This window comes from Plenodomus lingam (assembly GCF_022343315.1).
Source record: "Plenodomus lingam strain CAN1 chromosome Unknown contig_9, whole genome shotgun sequence".
Taxonomy (NCBI): domain Eukaryota; kingdom Fungi; phylum Ascomycota; class Dothideomycetes; order Pleosporales; family Leptosphaeriaceae; genus Plenodomus; species Plenodomus lingam.
The window spans coordinates 96,347-114,555 of record NW_027093973.1 but is presented as its reverse complement, the minus strand read 5'-3'; the positions used below and the strand labels follow the sequence as shown (position 1 = coordinate 114,555).

Here is an 18,209-nt window from a genome sequence, read left to right as displayed (position 1 = left end):
AACAAAGAGCACGAACTGGAGTGCAGCCGCATACACCAAATCGACGCAAGACGCGAAGACGCTGGGATGCTCCTCGAGAGAGGACTTGTACGAGTGTCAGAGACCAAGTGGCTGGTGTGCGAGTTGCGGGTGCATAAGACATGAAGACAAGAGAGATGGAGATGATCGTATCCTCCCCAGCATTAGACTTCTTATACCAAAGAGCGCAACGGCGTGGGAGGAGACCATGACCATAGAAGGATAGCATGTGTTGTTGTACCTTGTCAAAGATGTCAAGAAAGAGAGAGAGGAGAACGCTGAGACGAAAAAGTAGAGAAGAGTTAGGTAACGTGATCCACCACCGAGCGCCCACCCCCACTAAGCGCCCACCAACACCAAAATCACTAAATTTTTAACACTAAATTTCTTAATAACTATAGCACCTATTAATAACGCGCTTGCAGTAATTAAATCCTTAACTCTTAGAGAAGATTTTATATACTTAGAAATAGTAGAAAAGTATAGTTACTTATAGTTAACCTTATCTAGATACTACTAGAAAATTTAGTAGGTATATACTACTACTCTACTAAATAGTTAAATACTTAATACTATATAAGAAAATAAGCTTATAAAGTATATTAAAGAGCTTTATAGGTAAGGATTACCCCTTATATAGACTATTATTTAAAATTTTATAACTAAAATAATAGGAAATCTAGTAGGTAAAAATTAGGTATAGTGCTTTATTAACTACTATAATATTAATCTTATCTCCTATTAGGCTACTAGGCTTAATTATAACTACTTTAAAGCTAATTTTACCTTTAAGTATAGCTTATACTTTAAGCTTTTATACTAAAAAATAGAGTAATATAATATTAAAAGTTAGTATATTTATACTATAGATAAAAAGGGTTTTCTTATTAGAGTACTATTAAAAACTAAATATATATTTAATAAGAGCGCCTATAAGTAGAGAAAGATTAGAGCTATACTCTAGGATAGTAATAAGGAGTAGATTACTACTATAGCTTGTATATACGCTAATAGTACTACTCTTACCTCTACCCTTATTTATTAGTCCTAATCTAGAGCTCTATAGGATACCTAGTTATAAGATTTTAACCTATTATAATACTAAGCTTTCTTTATAGAATTACTAAGTAGGTAGATAAGCTATACCCTAGGGGTATCCTAGCTTAAGGAGGTGTTTAATTATAAGACAAAAGCTAAAGCTTATACTTTATACTAGCTCCTTATTCTTAATAGCTATAGATTTTATATAATAATAGAGTTTATTAAGTACTATAATAAATATAAGATCCTACTTATAATATATCCCCCTTATAGCACTTATACCCTTTAGCTACTTAATATTATAGTATTTACTCCCTTTATAGCTTTATATAAAGCTTAACTATCTAGTTTTCTAGATAGCTCCTAAGGGCTTATAAGTATTACTAAGAGGGATTTCTACTAGTTATTTAATACTATATAAAGTAATACCTTTAAGGAAAAGCTAATATTAATAGCTTTTAAAGTAATAGGTATCTTACTACTTAACCCTAATATTATCCTTTTAAGGTTTAAAGCACCTATAAATAATAGTAACTAGCCTTCTTTAAGTAATAGTATAACCTTAATATTAAGTATAAGTAATTAAAGAAAGATAGAGTAGTTACTCTATAATATTATAATTAATATCTATAATAAATAGTTAAAGAAGCTTAGCTAGATAATCTATACTATATTAGTAAGAAATACTCTACTTAACTATAAAAATAAACACCTAAGGGCTGCCTTAGCTAATAAGAAGAAGCGTAAGAAGTGTAGTAAACCTCTATTATTACCCCCTAATAATAATTATAGTAGTAGTGCTTAATTTATTTTACTATTAAAGGTAAAGTAAGTATTTAAGCTCTAGAAGTAAAAGAACCTTAAAGAATAAGAGCTATAATACTAAAAAAGTAAGGTAATTAAGCTTTATAAGTAATAGAAGCTTACTAAAGCTTAACTTATAGAGGAGTATTACTTAAATTAAGTAATTACTAAGAAGGAGTAGGAGGAGAAAGCTACCTAAAAAGCTACTATATATAATAAGTAGAAAACTACTAAGTAACTAGAAAAGTAACTCTAAAATAATATTAAAATATCCTAAATAGGTAAGAGGTAAATCCTTAAGCCTCCTACTATTATACTAGCTAAGGTAGTTAATAAGGAGCTAGTAGAAGAGGATATAGTAGTAGAGGTAACTTTATAGTATAGGCGCCTAATTAGACCCCCTAAAAAGCTGCTTATATAATCTAAAATATTTAATCTACTCTAATAGATTTAATAATCGCGACTCTAAGAAATCTTATAATAATAGCTATTATAGGTGGCGCAATATCCTTATTTAGTGGGTGGTGGATTTTGGTGTTGGTGGGCGCTCGGTGGGGGTGGGCGCTCGGTGGTGGATCACGTTAGATGCCAAGATAAATCCGCGCTAGACAAGGCAGGCTAGCTCTCCTCCACCAGCTTGGGAAATCGCGAGCTCCATCTGCCTCGACCTCAACCGTCCCCCCGTTGCCAACGACTCAAGCACCCAAGATCCCGCCCGATACAATAGCTAGATACTCGCCGTCGCTTAGCCCCCGGCCGACCGCTAGTATGACGAAGAAGCGCAAGAGATATCCGGACCTGAACCAGAAACTCGAGCGGCCATGGTGCTACTACTGCGAGCGCGACTTTGACGACCTCAAGATTCTCATTTCCCACCAAAAAGCCAAACATTTCAAATGTGATCGCTGTGGAAGGCGCCTCAACACGGCGGGAGGTATGTGATCACTCTGTCTGCGCCGCGGGGACGATGGTGCGCCATGGCGATGAACACATGTATTAACAACACGTGCCAGGTCTGTCGGTGCACATGACACAAGTCCACAAGGAGAACCTCACCCATGTCGAGAATGCCAATCCAGGGCGACAAGGTCTCGAGATCGAGATCTTTGGCATGGAAGGTGTACCCGCCGAGATTATCGACCAGCACAACCAACAAGTAACCCAAGCACATTTCGCAGAAGAGCAGGAGCGCGCGCGGTTAACGGGTAATCCTGTGCGCGGACTGTACAGCAATGGGCAGGCGCCACCGACCAAGAACCCCAAGGTTGTCGAAACGTTGGATGAGATTGAGGAGAGGGCAAACAAGTTCAGGCAAGACAGGAAGAACGGTGTACCTCTACCGGTACCAGCTGAGGCGGTGCCGGTTCCTGTACGTGGACACTCGACACTTGGCAAGCAGGTACGGCTAACAGACGCACAGATACAAGAAGAGGTCCTCCCTCCCTTTGCAGGCCCACCCATGGCCGTTCCCGCGGGCTTCCCCGGACAGCCCCCTCTATATCCTCCCCAGGGCATTCCGCCACCCTTCCCGCCTGCCAATGGCGCAATACCGGCTCGACCAGGCAGTATACCAGGCCAGCTGGGTGCACTACCGCCTCGTCCTGGTTTCGGTGCGCCTCCGCCCGGTGTCTACCCGCCCAACGCCACGGATCCCAATGCGATTTCCGCCTCGCTCGACGATCTCATTGGCGAGGTGACCAAGGAAGGGGCAGCAGAGAAGAAGGAAGAGAAGAAGAACAAAAAAGACAAGAACATGAAACTCATCTTCTTCGACGAGCACACGAGCCCAGAGGAGAAGATGGCAGCGTTACCGCGGTTCGCAGAATTCATGCAGACGTAAGTAGGCACAGGGGGAAGCGGATGGGGTAGTTTTCACGAAGAGTATGGACATGTTCCACCGTTTTCCATGCCAGAAATGCACGATTTTCTCAAATCCATTTACCCTGAGATGCAAGCCCACACACCCACATAGACAGACACAGACGAGAGAAGAAGCGCTTGAATCTACCTATGCTCGTCTTCACCCTGTGGACTCGCATTAGCCGCGAAGACAAGGGTGCGCAAACACCAGGCCGCCGTTGACTTTTTTTTTTCTTTTCCTTTTTCTTCTTTTCCTCTGTAGTTTGGAAAAGTCGCGGCGCGCAAGGTGGGGGGATGGCATGGCATGACACGCACAAACCTTTTGAAGACAGAATAGCAAGTCATTCTTCCTCTTCCTCTGAAGAGCGTATGGAATGCGGAAAAGGAAATGTCTGAAGAAGTAGTTTTGGCTTTTTCTTTTTATTAGTGATGGTGATGGTGATGGTGATGGTGATGGTTGCGTGTGGCTTGTCTTGTTGGTTTTTTTTACTCGTGGCGCGGTAGTGAATAGGGTTTAGGGTGTGCGGTGATTGGAGTGGAGTGGAGTCAAGTGAAGTCAAGTGAAGTCAAGTAAAGTCAAGTCAAGTAAAGTAAAGTAAAGTCAAGTGAATTGTGTGTATATGTGGAGTTTGTGCATGATATAAATATACAAGGGTATAGGAATATAGGATTTAGTAATATTCACACCAAATCAGAATAACCAAGGAAAAAGAAGAGGAAAAAAGAAAAGCAACAAGTCATGGTATAATAGTCCCCCTCCTTCCCTCTCACACGACATGCCCAGTCATTCTCCGCTTCCCTTCCTCTTCTCTCCCATCCCATCCCATGCCATCCCAACCCTAACTTGACCTAACCCAGCCATATTATAAAAACCCAAGGAAAATCATAGCTCATAACCACCCAACTCCTCCCCCTCCTCCTCCTCATCCTCCTCATACTCCTCACTCTGCTGATCCCCGCTATCCCCCTCACTACCACTCGCACTCGCACACTCACTCTCACTCGCCTCGCTCGCGCGCGCCCACTCCGAACTCTCGGTAAACAAAGAGTCTGCGAGATCGAGGCCGCGAAGATGATTCGTGCGGATGCGGGCTTGGTCTTCAAGCGGCGTAGGAGACGTGGTGGTGGTGTGTGCCGACAAGTCTTCTGGGTCGGCGTCTGGGTCAGAGTCTGGCATGGGATCGACATGTCGGAGGGAGATTTTCTCCTCGAGCGACGCGTCTGCAGGTGCGAAACCGACTGATTTGGCGGTCATGGGGCGGTCTGGGTCTTGGTCTTGGGTGGTGTTGTTGTTGTCGTGGGATGAGGGGCGGAGTTGGGGTTCGAGAATGTCGCCGCTCCATGGTTTGCATTGTTTGACGGTTTCGCCGCAGCGGAGGCAGGTCCAGCCTTCGCCTTCTTCGTTGGCGATGCGCTGTGCTATGCATGCGAAGCAGTATAGACAGCCGCACTCGACTGTTTCGTACGGGTTCGTGATGTCGGTTGCGGCGCTGCCCACGACGCCGCCGCCGGAAGAGGAGGCGAGGATGTCTGCTTCGGTGGTTGCGATGGGGTTTGCGTCGCGGTAGCAGATTGCGCAGGTGCGTTCGGGGAGAAAGGAGAGTTCGCCGGTTTTGCTGCTGTCTTCTTCGTTGTCGTTGTTGGAGGGGGATTTGGGGGAGCGGCCGAGGAGGGAGAGGAATGCGGAGCGCAGTTTTCGCCAGGAGCGGGCCAAGATCCGGCGCCAGCGCGAGATGCCGACAAGGGGGAGGAGGAAGAGGAGGAATTCGGTAAAGGCGTGCCAGACGAGCTGGCGATTGAGGTATTCGAAAGAAACTTCGCGCGAGGTCGAGTGTGAGGTGGGGGTGAGGCGGAGGCGGAGGAGACGGTCGGTCATGGTACGGTATCGGCCATTGACTAGGAAGACGAGGAAGCTGGCCAGACTGGCGATGTCGTGTGCTGAGCCTGCCAGTTCGCTGAGCCGGGACAGCAGCTTGAGTTGGGGGCTCTCGGGCCGGGTATAGTCTTCGCTGGTGGACAGTAGATGTTCTTCCCACTTTGTCCAGGCGTAGCGGCCGCCGACGGTGACGGCGCCATACGCGATTTTCTGCCAGGGTTTTGGCGGCGGGCGGTTGGGGGCAGAGCTTCGCGCGTCGGTGTAGCGGAGCCCCTGTAGATGAGCGCCATAGCTTGCGTTTTGGTCCCAGATGCTGAGTTTGAACAGCACGAGACGCAGGCCCAGCAGGATCTCGGCGCCCCACGAGTCGGTGAGGTGGGAGCCAAAGGACTTGAGGCCTTCGCCGACCTGGTCCTTGAGCAGCGACAGCAGCTCTTCATCCAACAATTCGGCGTCGACTTGGCCAACGCGGAATTCGGGACGCGTGCCACTGCGGCCTTTGATCGCGTCCCAGGCGCTCAGGCCGGCCGAGGAGAGAGAGCCGAGGGGAAAGGGGAGGCGGGAGAGTGCGCGGGCGGGGGATTGCTGGGCGGCATCATATTGGGAGCGTTGGATGGCAGCGCGTTGGGCGCGGCGGGCTGCTATGCGTTGTTGAGCGGCGGCGAAGTCGGCGGAGGGCATTTGGGGTCATTGGGGCCGTGGAAGGGTGGAATGCGATGGGTGTGGGCAGAGATGGGGACAGACGTTTAATGGGATGGGGATGGGGATGGGAGGGGGGGGGGGTGAAGTGGAGTGAGTGGGAGTGAAGTGAGTGGATGGAGGGGGGGGGGTGAAGTGGAGTGAGTGGGAGTGAAGTGAGTGGATGGAGGGGGGGGGGTGAAGTGGAGTGAGTGGGAGTGAAGTGAGTGGATGGAGGGGGGGGGGTGAAGTGGAGTGAGTGGGAGTGAAGTGAGTGGATGGAGTGAAGTGGAGTGAGTGGGAGTGAAGTGAGTGGATGGAGTGGATTGGAGTGGAGTGGAGTGGCAGGGAACGTGACAGCGTGATTGTTGGTTGTTGGCGTGGGCGACGTGGACCGAGGTTCGCCAGCGGATGATACCGTGGATGATAGCGTAGGGATTGGAGACGGTACGGCCAGGCGTGGTTTGGCCATGGATGATCGAATGCAGATTGCCTTGTTCAGCGCCGTGCTCTCTTGTCGTGTTTTTGTTTTTTGTTCATTCTTCATCTCCTGGTGGCATGCCATGCCAAGTGGGCTTTCCAAGATGGGCCCAAGTCGAGTGATGTGTCCAATGGGTGTAGATCTGTCTGTCTGTCCATGTAGAGAGGCTGTCATCGCCGGGTGTTTGTCGGAGCTTCGGCGTGTGACGACGTTGTGGGAGGGGGGGGGGAGGGGGAACTTTTGGCCTGTCTCCCTCCTCCCAAACAAGATACACACAAACAACAGAACAACCCCCAAGACACGACACGACACGACTCGACACGACACGACACGACACGACAAGACTCGGCCTGGGTGAGCAGGCTTCTACTTCACCCTCACCACACACAATTCATTCTTGCTCCCCACCCTCTCCCCACCATTCGCTCCTTGACCCGAAACACAACTCCATACTGAACCCCTCCATTGACCTCCTTACCTCAATCCACCATGGACTTTGTTGGCGCTATAGAGCTGCCTGGCGAGGCCAATCCTCTTGCCCAAGGCATTCTGTTCCATGTCCTGCGCTCTGCCTCCTCGTCAGACCCCACCCAGGTCCAGACTGGCACCAAACAGCTTCAGACGTGGGAAAAGGCCCAGGGCTTCTATCCTCTGTTACAGGCACGTCCCAACTCTGCTGTTTCTCCTCCTCCTTCTCTCCCCCTCCCCCTCCTTCTCTCCCCCTCCCCCTCCTTCTTCTCTCATCTTCTTCACTTGAACCCTCCCACTAACCCCCCCCCCCCCCCCCAAACAGTCTGTCTTCGTCGACAAGTCCCTCCCCTTCGAGGTCCGCTACCTCGCCGTCATCCAGCTCAAGAATGGCATCGACAAGTACTGGCGTAAGACTGCCACCAAGTAATACCCAAATTCAAACAAAATCTTTCACAACCACATCCGTCTGACTTGCGCCAGTGCCGTCAGCAAGGAGGACAAGGCCACCATACGTGCCCGTTTGCTTGAAAGTGCAGTCAACGAAGCAGACCATCGCCTGGCCCTGCAGAATGCTCTGGTGGTCGCTAAGATTGTCCGCTTCGAGTATCCGAGCGATTGGTGAGTGCGCAGTGTGCTGAACAAAGATTGGGGCTGACTTGGCCAGGCCTGACCTCTTCCAACAATTGCTCCAGATTCTTCGCGCCTCGACCGAACCCTCCGCGTACCGCTTACAACTTCCTCGAGCCCTTCTGGTGCTGCTGTATATCATCAAAGAACTCTCGACCGGACGGCTTCAGCGTACTCGCCAGAGCTTGCAGAGTGTCGCGCCAGAGATATTCAATGTCCTAGGCACTATATACCTGAACAAGGTGCAGACTTGGCAGTCCTTCTTCCGTGAAGGCGGTGAGGATGAAGGCGGTGCCATGGAGAGCATCGAGAATAGCCTGCTAACCATCAAGGTCCTTCGTCGTCTACTCATCACTGGCTACGAGTTTCCCGCTCGAGACAAGGATGTCCAGGAATTCTGGACGCTGACACGCACCCACTTGGGCGAGTTCTTACAATACGTCACGGCACAAGACTCCCAATTGGCCGAGTCGATACAGAAGAGGATTGGCAAGCATCTCATGCAGCTTTCCAAACTACACATGAACATGGCAGCCTCCCATCCCGCAAACTTCGTCCTCTTGCCTCAATCCTTAGACCTGACGCGCGACTATTGGACTCTCATCTCCCGCGTCGGAGAGACTTGGGGATGCAAGTCGATAGAGAGCGCAAAGATTGGCACAGACGGCGATGCTGAAGACGAAGCGCCGATTCTGGAGAGGCTAGCCCTAAAGGGACTTCTCCTGATACGTGCTTGCGTGAAGATGGTCTTCTACCCTGCCCAGTCCTTCAAATACAAGCAACAGGCGGAGAAAGACGAAAAGAATCAGGCCACACAAATGGTCAAATCAGATCTCCTGACTGACGACCTGGTCCGCGAAATGATCTCCGCACTCGTCACCCGCTTCTTTGTCTTTCGACCTAGCGATCTTCGTATGTGGGAGGAGGAGCCCGACGAGTGGGAGAAGATGGAGGAGGGCGGCGAAGACTGGGAGTTTGCCATCCGACCTTGCGCCGAGAAGCTGTTCTTAGATCTTGCGAAGAATTTCAAACAGTTGATCGTTCAACCACTGCTCCAAGTCTTCTACACTGTTGCGAGTGAGTGCTCACGCTCGAGAGTGTGACCTAGTTTACTGACCGGGAACAGCTCCCGACAATGAGGACGTTCTTTTCAAGGATTCGGTATACACAGCCATCGGCCTTGCTGCTGACATTCTACACGATCAAGTCGACTTTGACTCCTTTCTTGACAACACCTTGGTCGCCGAGGTCGGAAAGCAAAAGCCAGGCTACAACATCATACGGCGCCGTATTGCCATCATCATCTCTCAATGGATCTCCATCAAGATTGCAAAGGAGAAGAAGCCGATCGTCTATCAGATTTTTCAGCATCTCTTAGATCCCACCGATCCGCTCAACGACCAGGTTGTCCGTGTGACGGCTGGGAGGAAGTTCAAGGACGTGGCAGATGAATGGGAATTTCATGCCGACAACTTTCTACCATATGCGCCTGTCATGCTCGAGAGGCTGATGGCTTTGGTACAAGAGGTGGAGCTTCCAGAGACCAAGATGGCGCTGCTCAACACCATCAGTATCATCGTTGAGCGACTGGAACATCATGTAAGTCTGTGTGTACATTAAACGCGATTTTATACTAACAATGTTAGATTACACCCTACGCAAACAGCATCGTCTCCCTCCTGCCACCGCTCTGGGAGCAGTCTGGCGAAGAGCATTTGATGAAGCAAGCGATCCTGACTGTCCTTGCCCGTCTGACTAATGCGATGAAGGCAGACTCGCGCACATTTCATGTCTCCTTCTTGCCAATCATTGAGAGTGCGATTCAGCCTGGCTCAGACACACAAGTCTACCTTCTCGAGGACGCATTAGATCTCTGGGCCTCCATCCTCGCACAAACACCATCAGCCCCTGAACCTACACCACCTGAGCTCCTCAACCTGCTACAATACCTTCTTCCACTATTCACCATGGACAACGAGACGCTTAGAAAAGCAATTGAGATTACCGAAGCATACCTCCTCCTGGCACCTGCCGCGGTCCTCGCTGACGACTTCCGCCCCGCCATGCTTCACGCTCTTGCTGAGCTTCAAGGTACCCTAAAGCCAGAAGCAAATGGTATCATGACCCATCTCGTGCAATGCATCATCCGTGGCGCTGAGGGTGTCGGTGGAGAACAAGCCATCAAAGTCCTGGCCAGTGATCTCATCTCCACTGGTTTCCTAGCCAAAGTACTCGAAGGCCTGCACGGCGCATGGACCCATCATCAGTCCCATGGTCCGTACCGCGAACTACCTTCACGCGCTGTTGATGGCGTAGTAGAAACAGACTATTTCACCGTGCTTGCACGTATCGGTCTTGCATCGCCGAACACGCTACTCGAAGCCCTATCGTCGGTGAGCAACGAAAGCCTGGAAAAGACACTCGACTGGCTGCTGGAAGAATGGTTCAGCCACATTGAAAACATTGGTGATGCACCAAACAAGAAACTCATGACGCTCGTGTTGACGCGCTTCTTGGAATCAGGACAGGAGTGGATGTTGGGACGTTTGCAGAACTTGTTCGTCGTCTGGACAGACGTGCTGGGTGAGCTCCTCGAGGGAATGGATGATAGGAGCCAAGAGTACGTCGTCCATTTTTATCCTTTCCCAGCTTTGCTTCCTCTCCACCCCATATATACATACTGGAGGCCAAGTGGTCACTGAAAAGCGAGACTAACACACAACACCAGCTCCCTCTTCTGGCCTCCAGAACCCTATCACCCCACCGAACCCGAAGCCCCAGAGGACATTCGCAAGCGCGAGCTCATCTACACGGATCCAGTGCACCGTATCAACCTCGTTGCGTTTGTGAGGGAGCATATTCAGGGCGTTGTGCAGGCTGTGGGCGGCGAGCAGCTGTTCCAGGAGGAGTGGTTGGCTAGGGTGGACAAGGACGTTTTGAAAGGGTTTGGGGAGTTGGGAATCATGTGATGTATAGGAGCAAGGGAGTGGGGGTCCGAAGAGTCGTGTTTGCTGGAAGTGGAGATTGAGTGAAGAGCGTACAGTGCGGAAAGCGAGCATTGGTTGATGGGGTGATGGGACATGGGGTTCGAACAATGTGTACAGTGGTATGTAGATGGGGGGGTTCTAGGGAGCCCCTTAGACCTCAGTACCCAATGCTTTATACACAGCCTCTACATACCCCCTCATCCGCTCATCAGCGGCTGGCCCCGACATCATCTTATTCATGACATAGGCAATCGTCAGCCCTCTATCCGCATCCATGACCACAATACTCCCTCCCCAACCCCCCCACGTCGCCACCCTCCCCCCCGGAATCCACGACCTATTCGTGTCTTCGCCCGTAAGCCCAAAGCCAAGGCCAAACTTCAACGGCACCCCGAGCACCAAATCCACACCTTTCTGCTCTTCCTTGAAAACGAGATCCATGGTCGCGGGCGAGAGAAACTGCTTGCCGTCGACACTGCCACCAAGCGAAATCACAGACATGATGCGCGCCACCGAGTGCGCATTCGAATGCCCATTTCCCGCTGCCAGCTGCGCACGTCGCCAGAGCGGCGTATTTGCCACATTTGCATCAAGTGGCGGATTCCGCATTGTCTGGGCGGCAATGCTCGTCGCGTCTGCCACGGACGCAGGAGGTTCCATGGGCGAAGGGGGTACGATTTCCGCCAGACGGGGCCAGTCTTGTTCTTTTGCGCCGAGTTGAAAGTCTGCGCCCAGCGGCTGGGCTAGCTCGTCTTGGATGAATTGGGCGAGTGGGTTGCCGGAGACGCGGGTGACGAGGGCGTCGAGGAGGTGGCCCATTGACCAGGCGTGGTAGCCGGATGCGGAACCAGGGGGCCAGAGCGGGGCTTGTTGTTCGAGGAGGGTAGTTGATTTGTCGAGGTCGCAGAGGTCTTGCATGGAGATTTTGTCGGACCAGGCGGAGAGGCCGGAGGCGTGGGAGAGGAGGTGGCGGACTTTGATGTCTTGTTTGCCGTTTTGGCCAAAGGCGGGCCAGTAGGTGGATACGGGGGCGTTTGGGTCGAGCAGGCCGCGGTCGATGCAGAGGAGGGTGGCGAGGGCGGATATGGTCTTTGTGGTGGACCAGATGCTGACGAGGGTTGTGGGCGTCCAGGCTTGGGTTTTGGCGGGCGAGGTGTACCCGCCGCAGAGGTCGACGACGTTGGTGCCGTGCAGGTTGACGCAGATGGAGGCGCCGAGTTCGAGGCCTGAGGTCAGGTTTTGTTCTAGGAGGGCTTGGAGGGGGGCGAAGCGGGGGTCGCAGGTTCCTTGGATGTTGGCCATGTTGGGTGGTGGAGGTAGTGGAGGTGATGAGACTTTGTTTGGGCGCAGGGTGGAGGGGTGTGCATATGTGTGTGGTGTGTGTGTCGATCTGGTCAAGTTAGAGTTGGAACGGCAGAGGAAACCAAGTTGAAACAGGCGAAAGTATACTTAAGTAGGGATGAGACGGCTTTTCCGCGCCTAGGAGTCCCGCGTATGAGCGTATTGCTGACAATGTTAGACTACTAGGGTGGGGTAGGCCTGGGTAGACGCCTGTCAGGCTGCCAACCAAATGTGTTATGCCCCCACCCTACCGCAGAGTCGTTTCTTGGACTGCCGCGGCGACTATTGTATAGGAATTCCTAGTAGTACTGATCCTGCGGTGTTCTGTCGTGTAACCCCGTGCAAGGAGTCGTGTCAGCTATACCTACTTTAGCTCGTCGTCTCCATAAGTCAATGCGGGTAGAGCATTCAAAAGTGGAACGCTGGGACAAAGTATCGATATTGAAGGGGTTGAATTGGTATATCTCTTTCTCGAAATGGCTAAAAGTTTTCGTATTGGATGCAAATGTGCAATGATGCAGAGGGGTGAACTGCCGCTCAGTTAGCATTTGCCCGTGACATGTTTCAACAATCACTGAGCCAGAGTATCACAAAACTTCCATCAATAGGACGGTACATACTTTCGCACTCAAAATGATGACTCTGTTCCTCATCCTCAAAGTCTTGCCAGTGTCACAAGCCAGTACAGCACACGGCTCACTTGAGGAACTTACTGATGAGCCCCTTTCCGCCTTTGACAAGGTTCTTAACCTCCCTCTTCAGATCCTCAGTGCTGTTGCCGCCCTGTCTGCCCGGTTGCAGGAACGATCCTCCACCTCCTCCGGCGCTGCCACCGTGTCCTCGTCCACCGCAAACACCGCCTGGGCATCCCTGGATGAAATGCTCGACTTCACCACAGCACCTCCCACACTCACCGTTGCCCATGAATGGCCCGCCATTTCCCCATCCAACACGCATCACACGCGCTTTTCGACCCTCCCATCCGGTTTTCGCATCCGTTGCGTGGAAAATGCCCCAGACCTCTGGCCCAGAGGGACCGCTGACGAGCACAAAGTTGCCGTGACCGGGTCCATAGGGAGGCGAGTCGTCACGCGAGGCTTGGAGTAAGGGTTTGTTGCTCTTCGCCCAAGATGTCGGGTCCAGTGGGTGACCACCAGTATAGTATAGGACGTTCATCTTGTACTCGTGGGTCCAGCTACCGGCGCAGCTATACACAATCCCACTCCACCTTCCATCCGGCGAGCACAAGAACTGTGGGCCCTCATTGATACCGCTCGTGCCGCTGAATTCGAACTGCAAGTCTGGCGTGCTGATGCGGATAGGCCGTCCTTTACACTCTGTGGGACTGATCATCTCAATGATGTAGATTTCCTGGCGACTCTCATCCGCATGTGTTCCAAACGGCCAGCCCGAATAGACGAAGAATTGCGATCCGTAAAGCGCGACAACTGTCCCATCAATAGCCCACTGGTCCTCTGGCAACCCGCCCACTCGTCCATGAAACCTCCACTTTGCAGGCTGCAGTGGGTTTTCGTCTGCCGGCGGGCCCTCGAGCACGTACATCCTATGACTCCTGTTGCCAATTTTGGGATCGTCGGCCGCGAAATAAACCCACCATTTCCCATTGATGGCATGGAGTTCGGGAGCCCAGAGATCGGAACTGTAGGGCTGGTCGGGCGGGGGACGCCACACAACCTCCTTTCTGCAGCGCCTTTCAAAGTCGAAGAGGGAGTCGGCGGCCCAGATTTCAATGTGGCCGCCGCAGGTGAAGGTCATGTAGTATGTGCCTTTGTCCCAGAGGACATAGGGATCTGCGCAAGAAGAGGATGTGATTGTGAGGATGTGGTCGTTGTAGGAGGGCGCTTGTGCGGGCCAGTGTGGTTGCAGTGTTTGTGCCATGTTGTCCCTTGCTCTTTCTTGTACGGTAGTCTGCACAATGAATCGTTTGCTTCACCTCCCTCTTGTATGGAGCTATGGAGTCGTGGTATGCCAGAATTTTGATGCTTTCGTCAACGCCTCGTCGTGGATAAGAAGGCCAGTTGTGGTGTAGTGTGCCTACTGTAGTGTGGTGATTGAAGAGAGAGATCAAGTCTCCTTCCCCACAGAAACCTGCGACAGAGCATGTGCCCACAGCCACAATGACTCCGACGCACTACATATGCCACCCTTTCTGTCAACGTCATGCCCGAAGCGGCTTAAATCTGCATAGATGCCGTCCGAAGCTTCTCTGCGCTTCAATGCCCCCGATCGAGAGCAAGGGTCACGTGGGCGGGTGGGCGGAGCGAGTCCTTGCTTCCGTGCCACCCCACCTTGATTGGCGATGGGGGTAATTTACTGTAGAGTACTTCAGCCTCGCAGACATCGAGTCGCACTGTGCAATACCTAATCCACGGCTTGGAGTGCGTTCGCTGATGATGTTTAGGGACTACAGCCGTCCGGCTAGTTTGTCTTGAAAGGTGGCTGTTGGGCGGGGAGTCGGAGTGGAAGGTGGTCATGGGTGGATGCACAGCCGAAGCGATGACATCAAGTGGCTCGATTGTGGGGAGACGTTGATTAACGCCTTGGAGATGCGCTCGATAAATTGCGCAAGATGAGTGAGAGAGCATCGGATGCCAATGAATGGTTAGGATGACTGTTTTTTTGGCCTAACGAGATGGTTCCAAGGCCACTGCCTGGCCATGTTCGTTTTTCATCAACTGCAGATCGTCGCTTTTCGGTGTGGTGTGAGCATAATTCACAACACCTTGGAGCGTCTGTCTGGTTTGCTCTGGAGTTAGGCAGGGCTGCTGGGCAGTGGAAAACGAGCATGGAGCATGGAGACGTACAGAGAAACCTCTAGTTATCTAGAAGGATTGAGGCTACTGCAACGACTGGTCATGCACTATGCTTTTCAAAATGCTTTTACGGATCGTGTACTCAAATAGTGAGGGTGTGATTGACACCTAGTAGTCACCCGAGATGATAAATGCTCCACTGCCTACCATTGGCGAGCGGCTTTGGGCAAATAGCTCCAATTCAAACAAGAGGATGCGTGGTGCTAGGTGTGTCGCTAAAATGTCTACTGAGTCGGCAAATGCAAACTCGATAATATCTAATGAATTACTGCCAAGTTTCTCATCAATCTCAGGACAGATGGCCGAGGTAAGAATATTCCATCGTCACAGTAAGATAACCAACTAACATCATCACAGCGGTTAAGGCGCTAGCTTCAGGTCTCTTCGGGGTCTGCTAGTCACGAAAGTGGCGTGGGTTCGAGTCCCACTCTGTTCACCATTCTTTTTGCGTCTGTTGTGCACTTTTTAGCAGACGGCAAAGGGTGAATGTGCGCGGCTTTGTTTGGTAGGCTGCATTCTTTTTTTTTTTGCATGTCTTTCACAGCTGGACCGTGCGACTGACAGGCGAGAGCGGGGTAACCTTTAGGCCGGCGCGTGGTTTTGGTCAGGGTCTAGGCTTGGCATCGGAGAGGTTCAAATGTTGAATCGTCACACTGGCCACGATACTTCATCCTTTTTGCTTGATAGACTTCACAGACTAGTTGTCAACTAAACAACGTAGCGAATGTGCGGGTCCTATCTCTCAACGATGCGTTTTGGTGACTTGACTCGACCCCTCCCCACAAGGAACGACTGGTCATAGCCCTCCTTTGGCGTCACGCATAGGGCGAGCTTGGCCGTCATCTTGGAACGCCTCAGGCGTCAGATAGCCACACTCTAGCTTCTCGTGCAATCCTTCTTCCATGCGTGGGGAACAACTTCCTCACTTTTCTTGTTCGTCGCTCAATGAACGTCACGACACATTATTGATATCTGCCGCTCCACGAGAGCGGCTTGCGAATGCTGCTTTGCATTGCCCAACCTCATCCCTAAGCTAACTACTCATATCGTATCTTCGCTAAATCGCAAGGCTTCATTCGCTGACATGATGTTGTTGCGATGCTTGCCTTTGCGGGCTTGCACTTTGCTGTCTCTACTCATTGTCTACTTTGCGCTGAGCGCTGTCGCCGTCGATGCTAATGCGCGACCCATAGCTAGTAAGGCTGTCTCCAACCAATCCCACCACTACCACTATCACCACCAGACTGACACATCCCAAGATTCGTTCCACCATCTCCGTAAGCTCAGATACCAGAAGAATGTTCACCAACTACCATTCGCCGATACATTGCCCCTTTCCACCAAAGTCCCACCTTCAACACAAACTCTCGACTCAATCCCCCGACATGCGCCGACTGCCACAGTTGCCGACGCCAACATCCTGCACGATCTACACAATGCGCTTTCTGTCATGCAAGACCACTACTTCGCCCTCTGGCTAGGGAAATGGACAACTGCTATCGATTGGACAGCTGCCGTCATGGGCACCTATCTCTCGGCCACACTCTCATCCTTATCTCGGTCAATCGACTATACCATGCCCGGCACGTTTGACAAAGATAGAAAACTGGACGTGGAAGCACTCATGGTGGAAAATGAGATAAACAGGTACTTTACACAAAGTGTAAGCTACTACTTCGGAGAGGATTACTTCGCGATAAGAATGCAGGCTTTTGACGATATGCTCTGGGTCGTCCTTGGCTGGCTAGAATCGACACAGTTCATCGAGTCGCACTCTGCCACGCACTATGCGACCGAGAAAAATGCTGGCATTGGAGGGCCAGACTACTGGCATGCTAACCAGTTCATCCCAGTTTTTGCACATAGATCGCGGGTCTTTTACGAACTCGCCGAGGAAGGATGGGATTGGCGACTCTGTGGTGGAGGTATGACCTGGAACCCGCGACTCTTACCCTACAAAAACGCAATTACGAACCAGCTCTTCATATCCGCCAGCATCAGCATGTATCTCCACTTCCCTGGCGATGACAATTGCTCTCCGTTCCTCTCACAGTCGGACGCTGGACGCCCGCGTACAAAAGATCTGGACGAGGAATGCGAAGAGGGTGCCCGAGGACGCTATGACCCGGTGTTCCTTGCCAACGCGATCAATGGCTACGAGTGGCTAAAGAACAGCGGTATGATGAACAGCCAGGGGCTCTATGCTGATGGCTTCCACATTCGAGGATACCGCTGGAATCAGAGCAAGACGACGTGCGATGAGAGGAATGAAATGGTGTACACATACAACCAAGGCGTGATACTTTCTGGTCTGCGAGGGCTATGGGAAGCCACAGGCAACATCACATACCTGGAACATGGCCACGAGCTAGTCCGAAATGTCATACGTGCCACAGGTTGGACGCGTGGTACTTTTACCAAGCCACAGTCGCAAAAGAATAGGAGCAACATAGACGCTGAGAGAGAGAAAGCTGCGCTTCCATTAGCCTGGAGCGGGCTGGGTAACGATGGCATCTTGACCGAACTGTGCGACCCATCTGGCCGTTGTAATCAGGACGGTCAAACATTCAAGGGCATATTCTTTCACCATCTCACTGCTTTTTGCGCGCCTCTGCCAACTTATGCGGTCAAACCGGGCCTCACGCACGCTGCCACCCGCGAGACGGCTGTACTGCACCAAAGGAGTTGCGACGAGTACGCCGATTGGGTTGTACATAACGCACAAGCAGCGTTGCGAACTCGCGACAATGAAGGCCGAATGGGAGCGTGGTGGGGCGCACCGAACAATCTGGCATCCAGAACAAGTACCGACAAGCATGGGCAGTATTCAGACATGTTCGATGCGCTTCTCCCCCACGGCGCAGTCGACTACCGCAACACTATGGTCGACGACTACATTCCAGACGGCCAGACTAGATCCGAGCAACCACCGAACGAGTATATATTTACCCACGACTCAAAAGCACAATTTTCTGGCGACTGGAACGACCGTGGGAGAGGAAGGACGGTGGAGACGCAGGGAAGTGGACTTGCTGTTGTGAGAGCAATGTGGGAGTTTCTAAGACGCAAGCAGAGGGGAATATGAACTTTTAGTGTCTGTACTCATGGCTCTGGTCCTCTTGATGGAGTGAGACTTGGTTAGGTTGAAAAATCCATTATTGAAATATCTACACGCGATACGGTCCCCTCGA

General features: G+C 51.3%; 7 protein-coding genes across 7 annotated transcripts; 3 read left to right on the top strand and 4 right to left on the bottom strand.

The window, feature by feature from the left end:
* Window positions 1-2,631: 2,631 nt before the first annotated feature.
* On the top strand, window positions 2,632-3,945 carry IAQ61_010593 (uncharacterized protein; the record flags this gene model as incomplete). Its single annotated transcript, XM_066098845.1, has 4 exons — window positions 2,632-2,797; window positions 2,877-3,232; window positions 3,284-3,699; window positions 3,846-3,945. 4 exons carry the CDS (start codon window positions 2,632-2,634, stop codon window positions 3,943-3,945), a joined length of 1,038 nt encoding a protein of 345 aa, XP_065951003.1.
* A 661-nt stretch (window positions 3,946-4,606) lies between these two features.
* On the bottom strand, window positions 4,607-6,280 carry IAQ61_010592 (uncharacterized protein; the record flags this gene model as incomplete). The annotated part of the gene is made up of 1 exon (XM_066098844.1): window positions 4,607-6,280. The coding sequence occupies one exon, from the start codon at window positions 6,278-6,280 to the stop codon at window positions 4,607-4,609; it is 1,674 nt and encodes a 557-aa protein (XP_065951002.1).
* A 967-nt stretch (window positions 6,281-7,247) lies between these two features.
* IAQ61_010591 (uncharacterized protein) lies at window positions 7,248-10,825 on the top strand (the record flags this gene model as incomplete). The annotated part of the gene is made up of 7 exons (XM_066098843.1): window positions 7,248-7,418; window positions 7,552-7,652; window positions 7,710-7,847; window positions 7,894-8,933; window positions 8,983-9,455; window positions 9,503-10,476; window positions 10,585-10,825. The coding sequence occupies 7 exons, from the start codon at window positions 7,248-7,250 to the stop codon at window positions 10,823-10,825; spliced, it is 3,138 nt and encodes a 1,045-aa protein (XP_065951001.1).
* A 168-nt stretch (window positions 10,826-10,993) lies between these two features.
* IAQ61_010590 (uncharacterized protein) lies at window positions 10,994-12,145 on the bottom strand (the record flags this gene model as incomplete). Its single annotated transcript, XM_066098842.1, has 1 exon — window positions 10,994-12,145. One exon carries the CDS (start codon window positions 12,143-12,145, stop codon window positions 10,994-10,996), a length of 1,152 nt encoding a protein of 383 aa, XP_065951000.1.
* A 735-nt stretch (window positions 12,146-12,880) lies between these two features.
* Window positions 12,881-14,083, bottom strand: IAQ61_010589 (uncharacterized protein; the record flags this gene model as incomplete). Its single annotated transcript, XM_003834552.2, has 1 exon — window positions 12,881-14,083. The coding sequence occupies one exon, from the start codon at window positions 14,081-14,083 to the stop codon at window positions 12,881-12,883; it is 1,203 nt and encodes a 400-aa protein (XP_003834600.2).
* A 335-nt stretch (window positions 14,084-14,418) lies between these two features.
* IAQ61_010588 (uncharacterized protein) lies at window positions 14,419-14,679 on the bottom strand (the record flags this gene model as incomplete). The annotated part of the gene is made up of 2 exons (XM_066098841.1): window positions 14,419-14,518; window positions 14,567-14,679. 2 exons carry the CDS (start codon window positions 14,677-14,679, stop codon window positions 14,419-14,421), a joined length of 213 nt encoding a protein of 70 aa, XP_065950999.1.
* Window positions 14,680-16,102: 1,423 nt separating this feature from the next.
* On the top strand, window positions 16,103-18,103 carry IAQ61_010587 (uncharacterized protein; the record flags this gene model as incomplete). The annotated part of the gene is made up of 2 exons (XM_003834551.2): window positions 16,103-16,214; window positions 16,278-18,103. 2 exons carry the CDS (start codon window positions 16,103-16,105, stop codon window positions 18,101-18,103), a joined length of 1,938 nt encoding a protein of 645 aa, XP_003834599.1.
* Window positions 18,104-18,209: the final 106 nt, after the last annotated feature.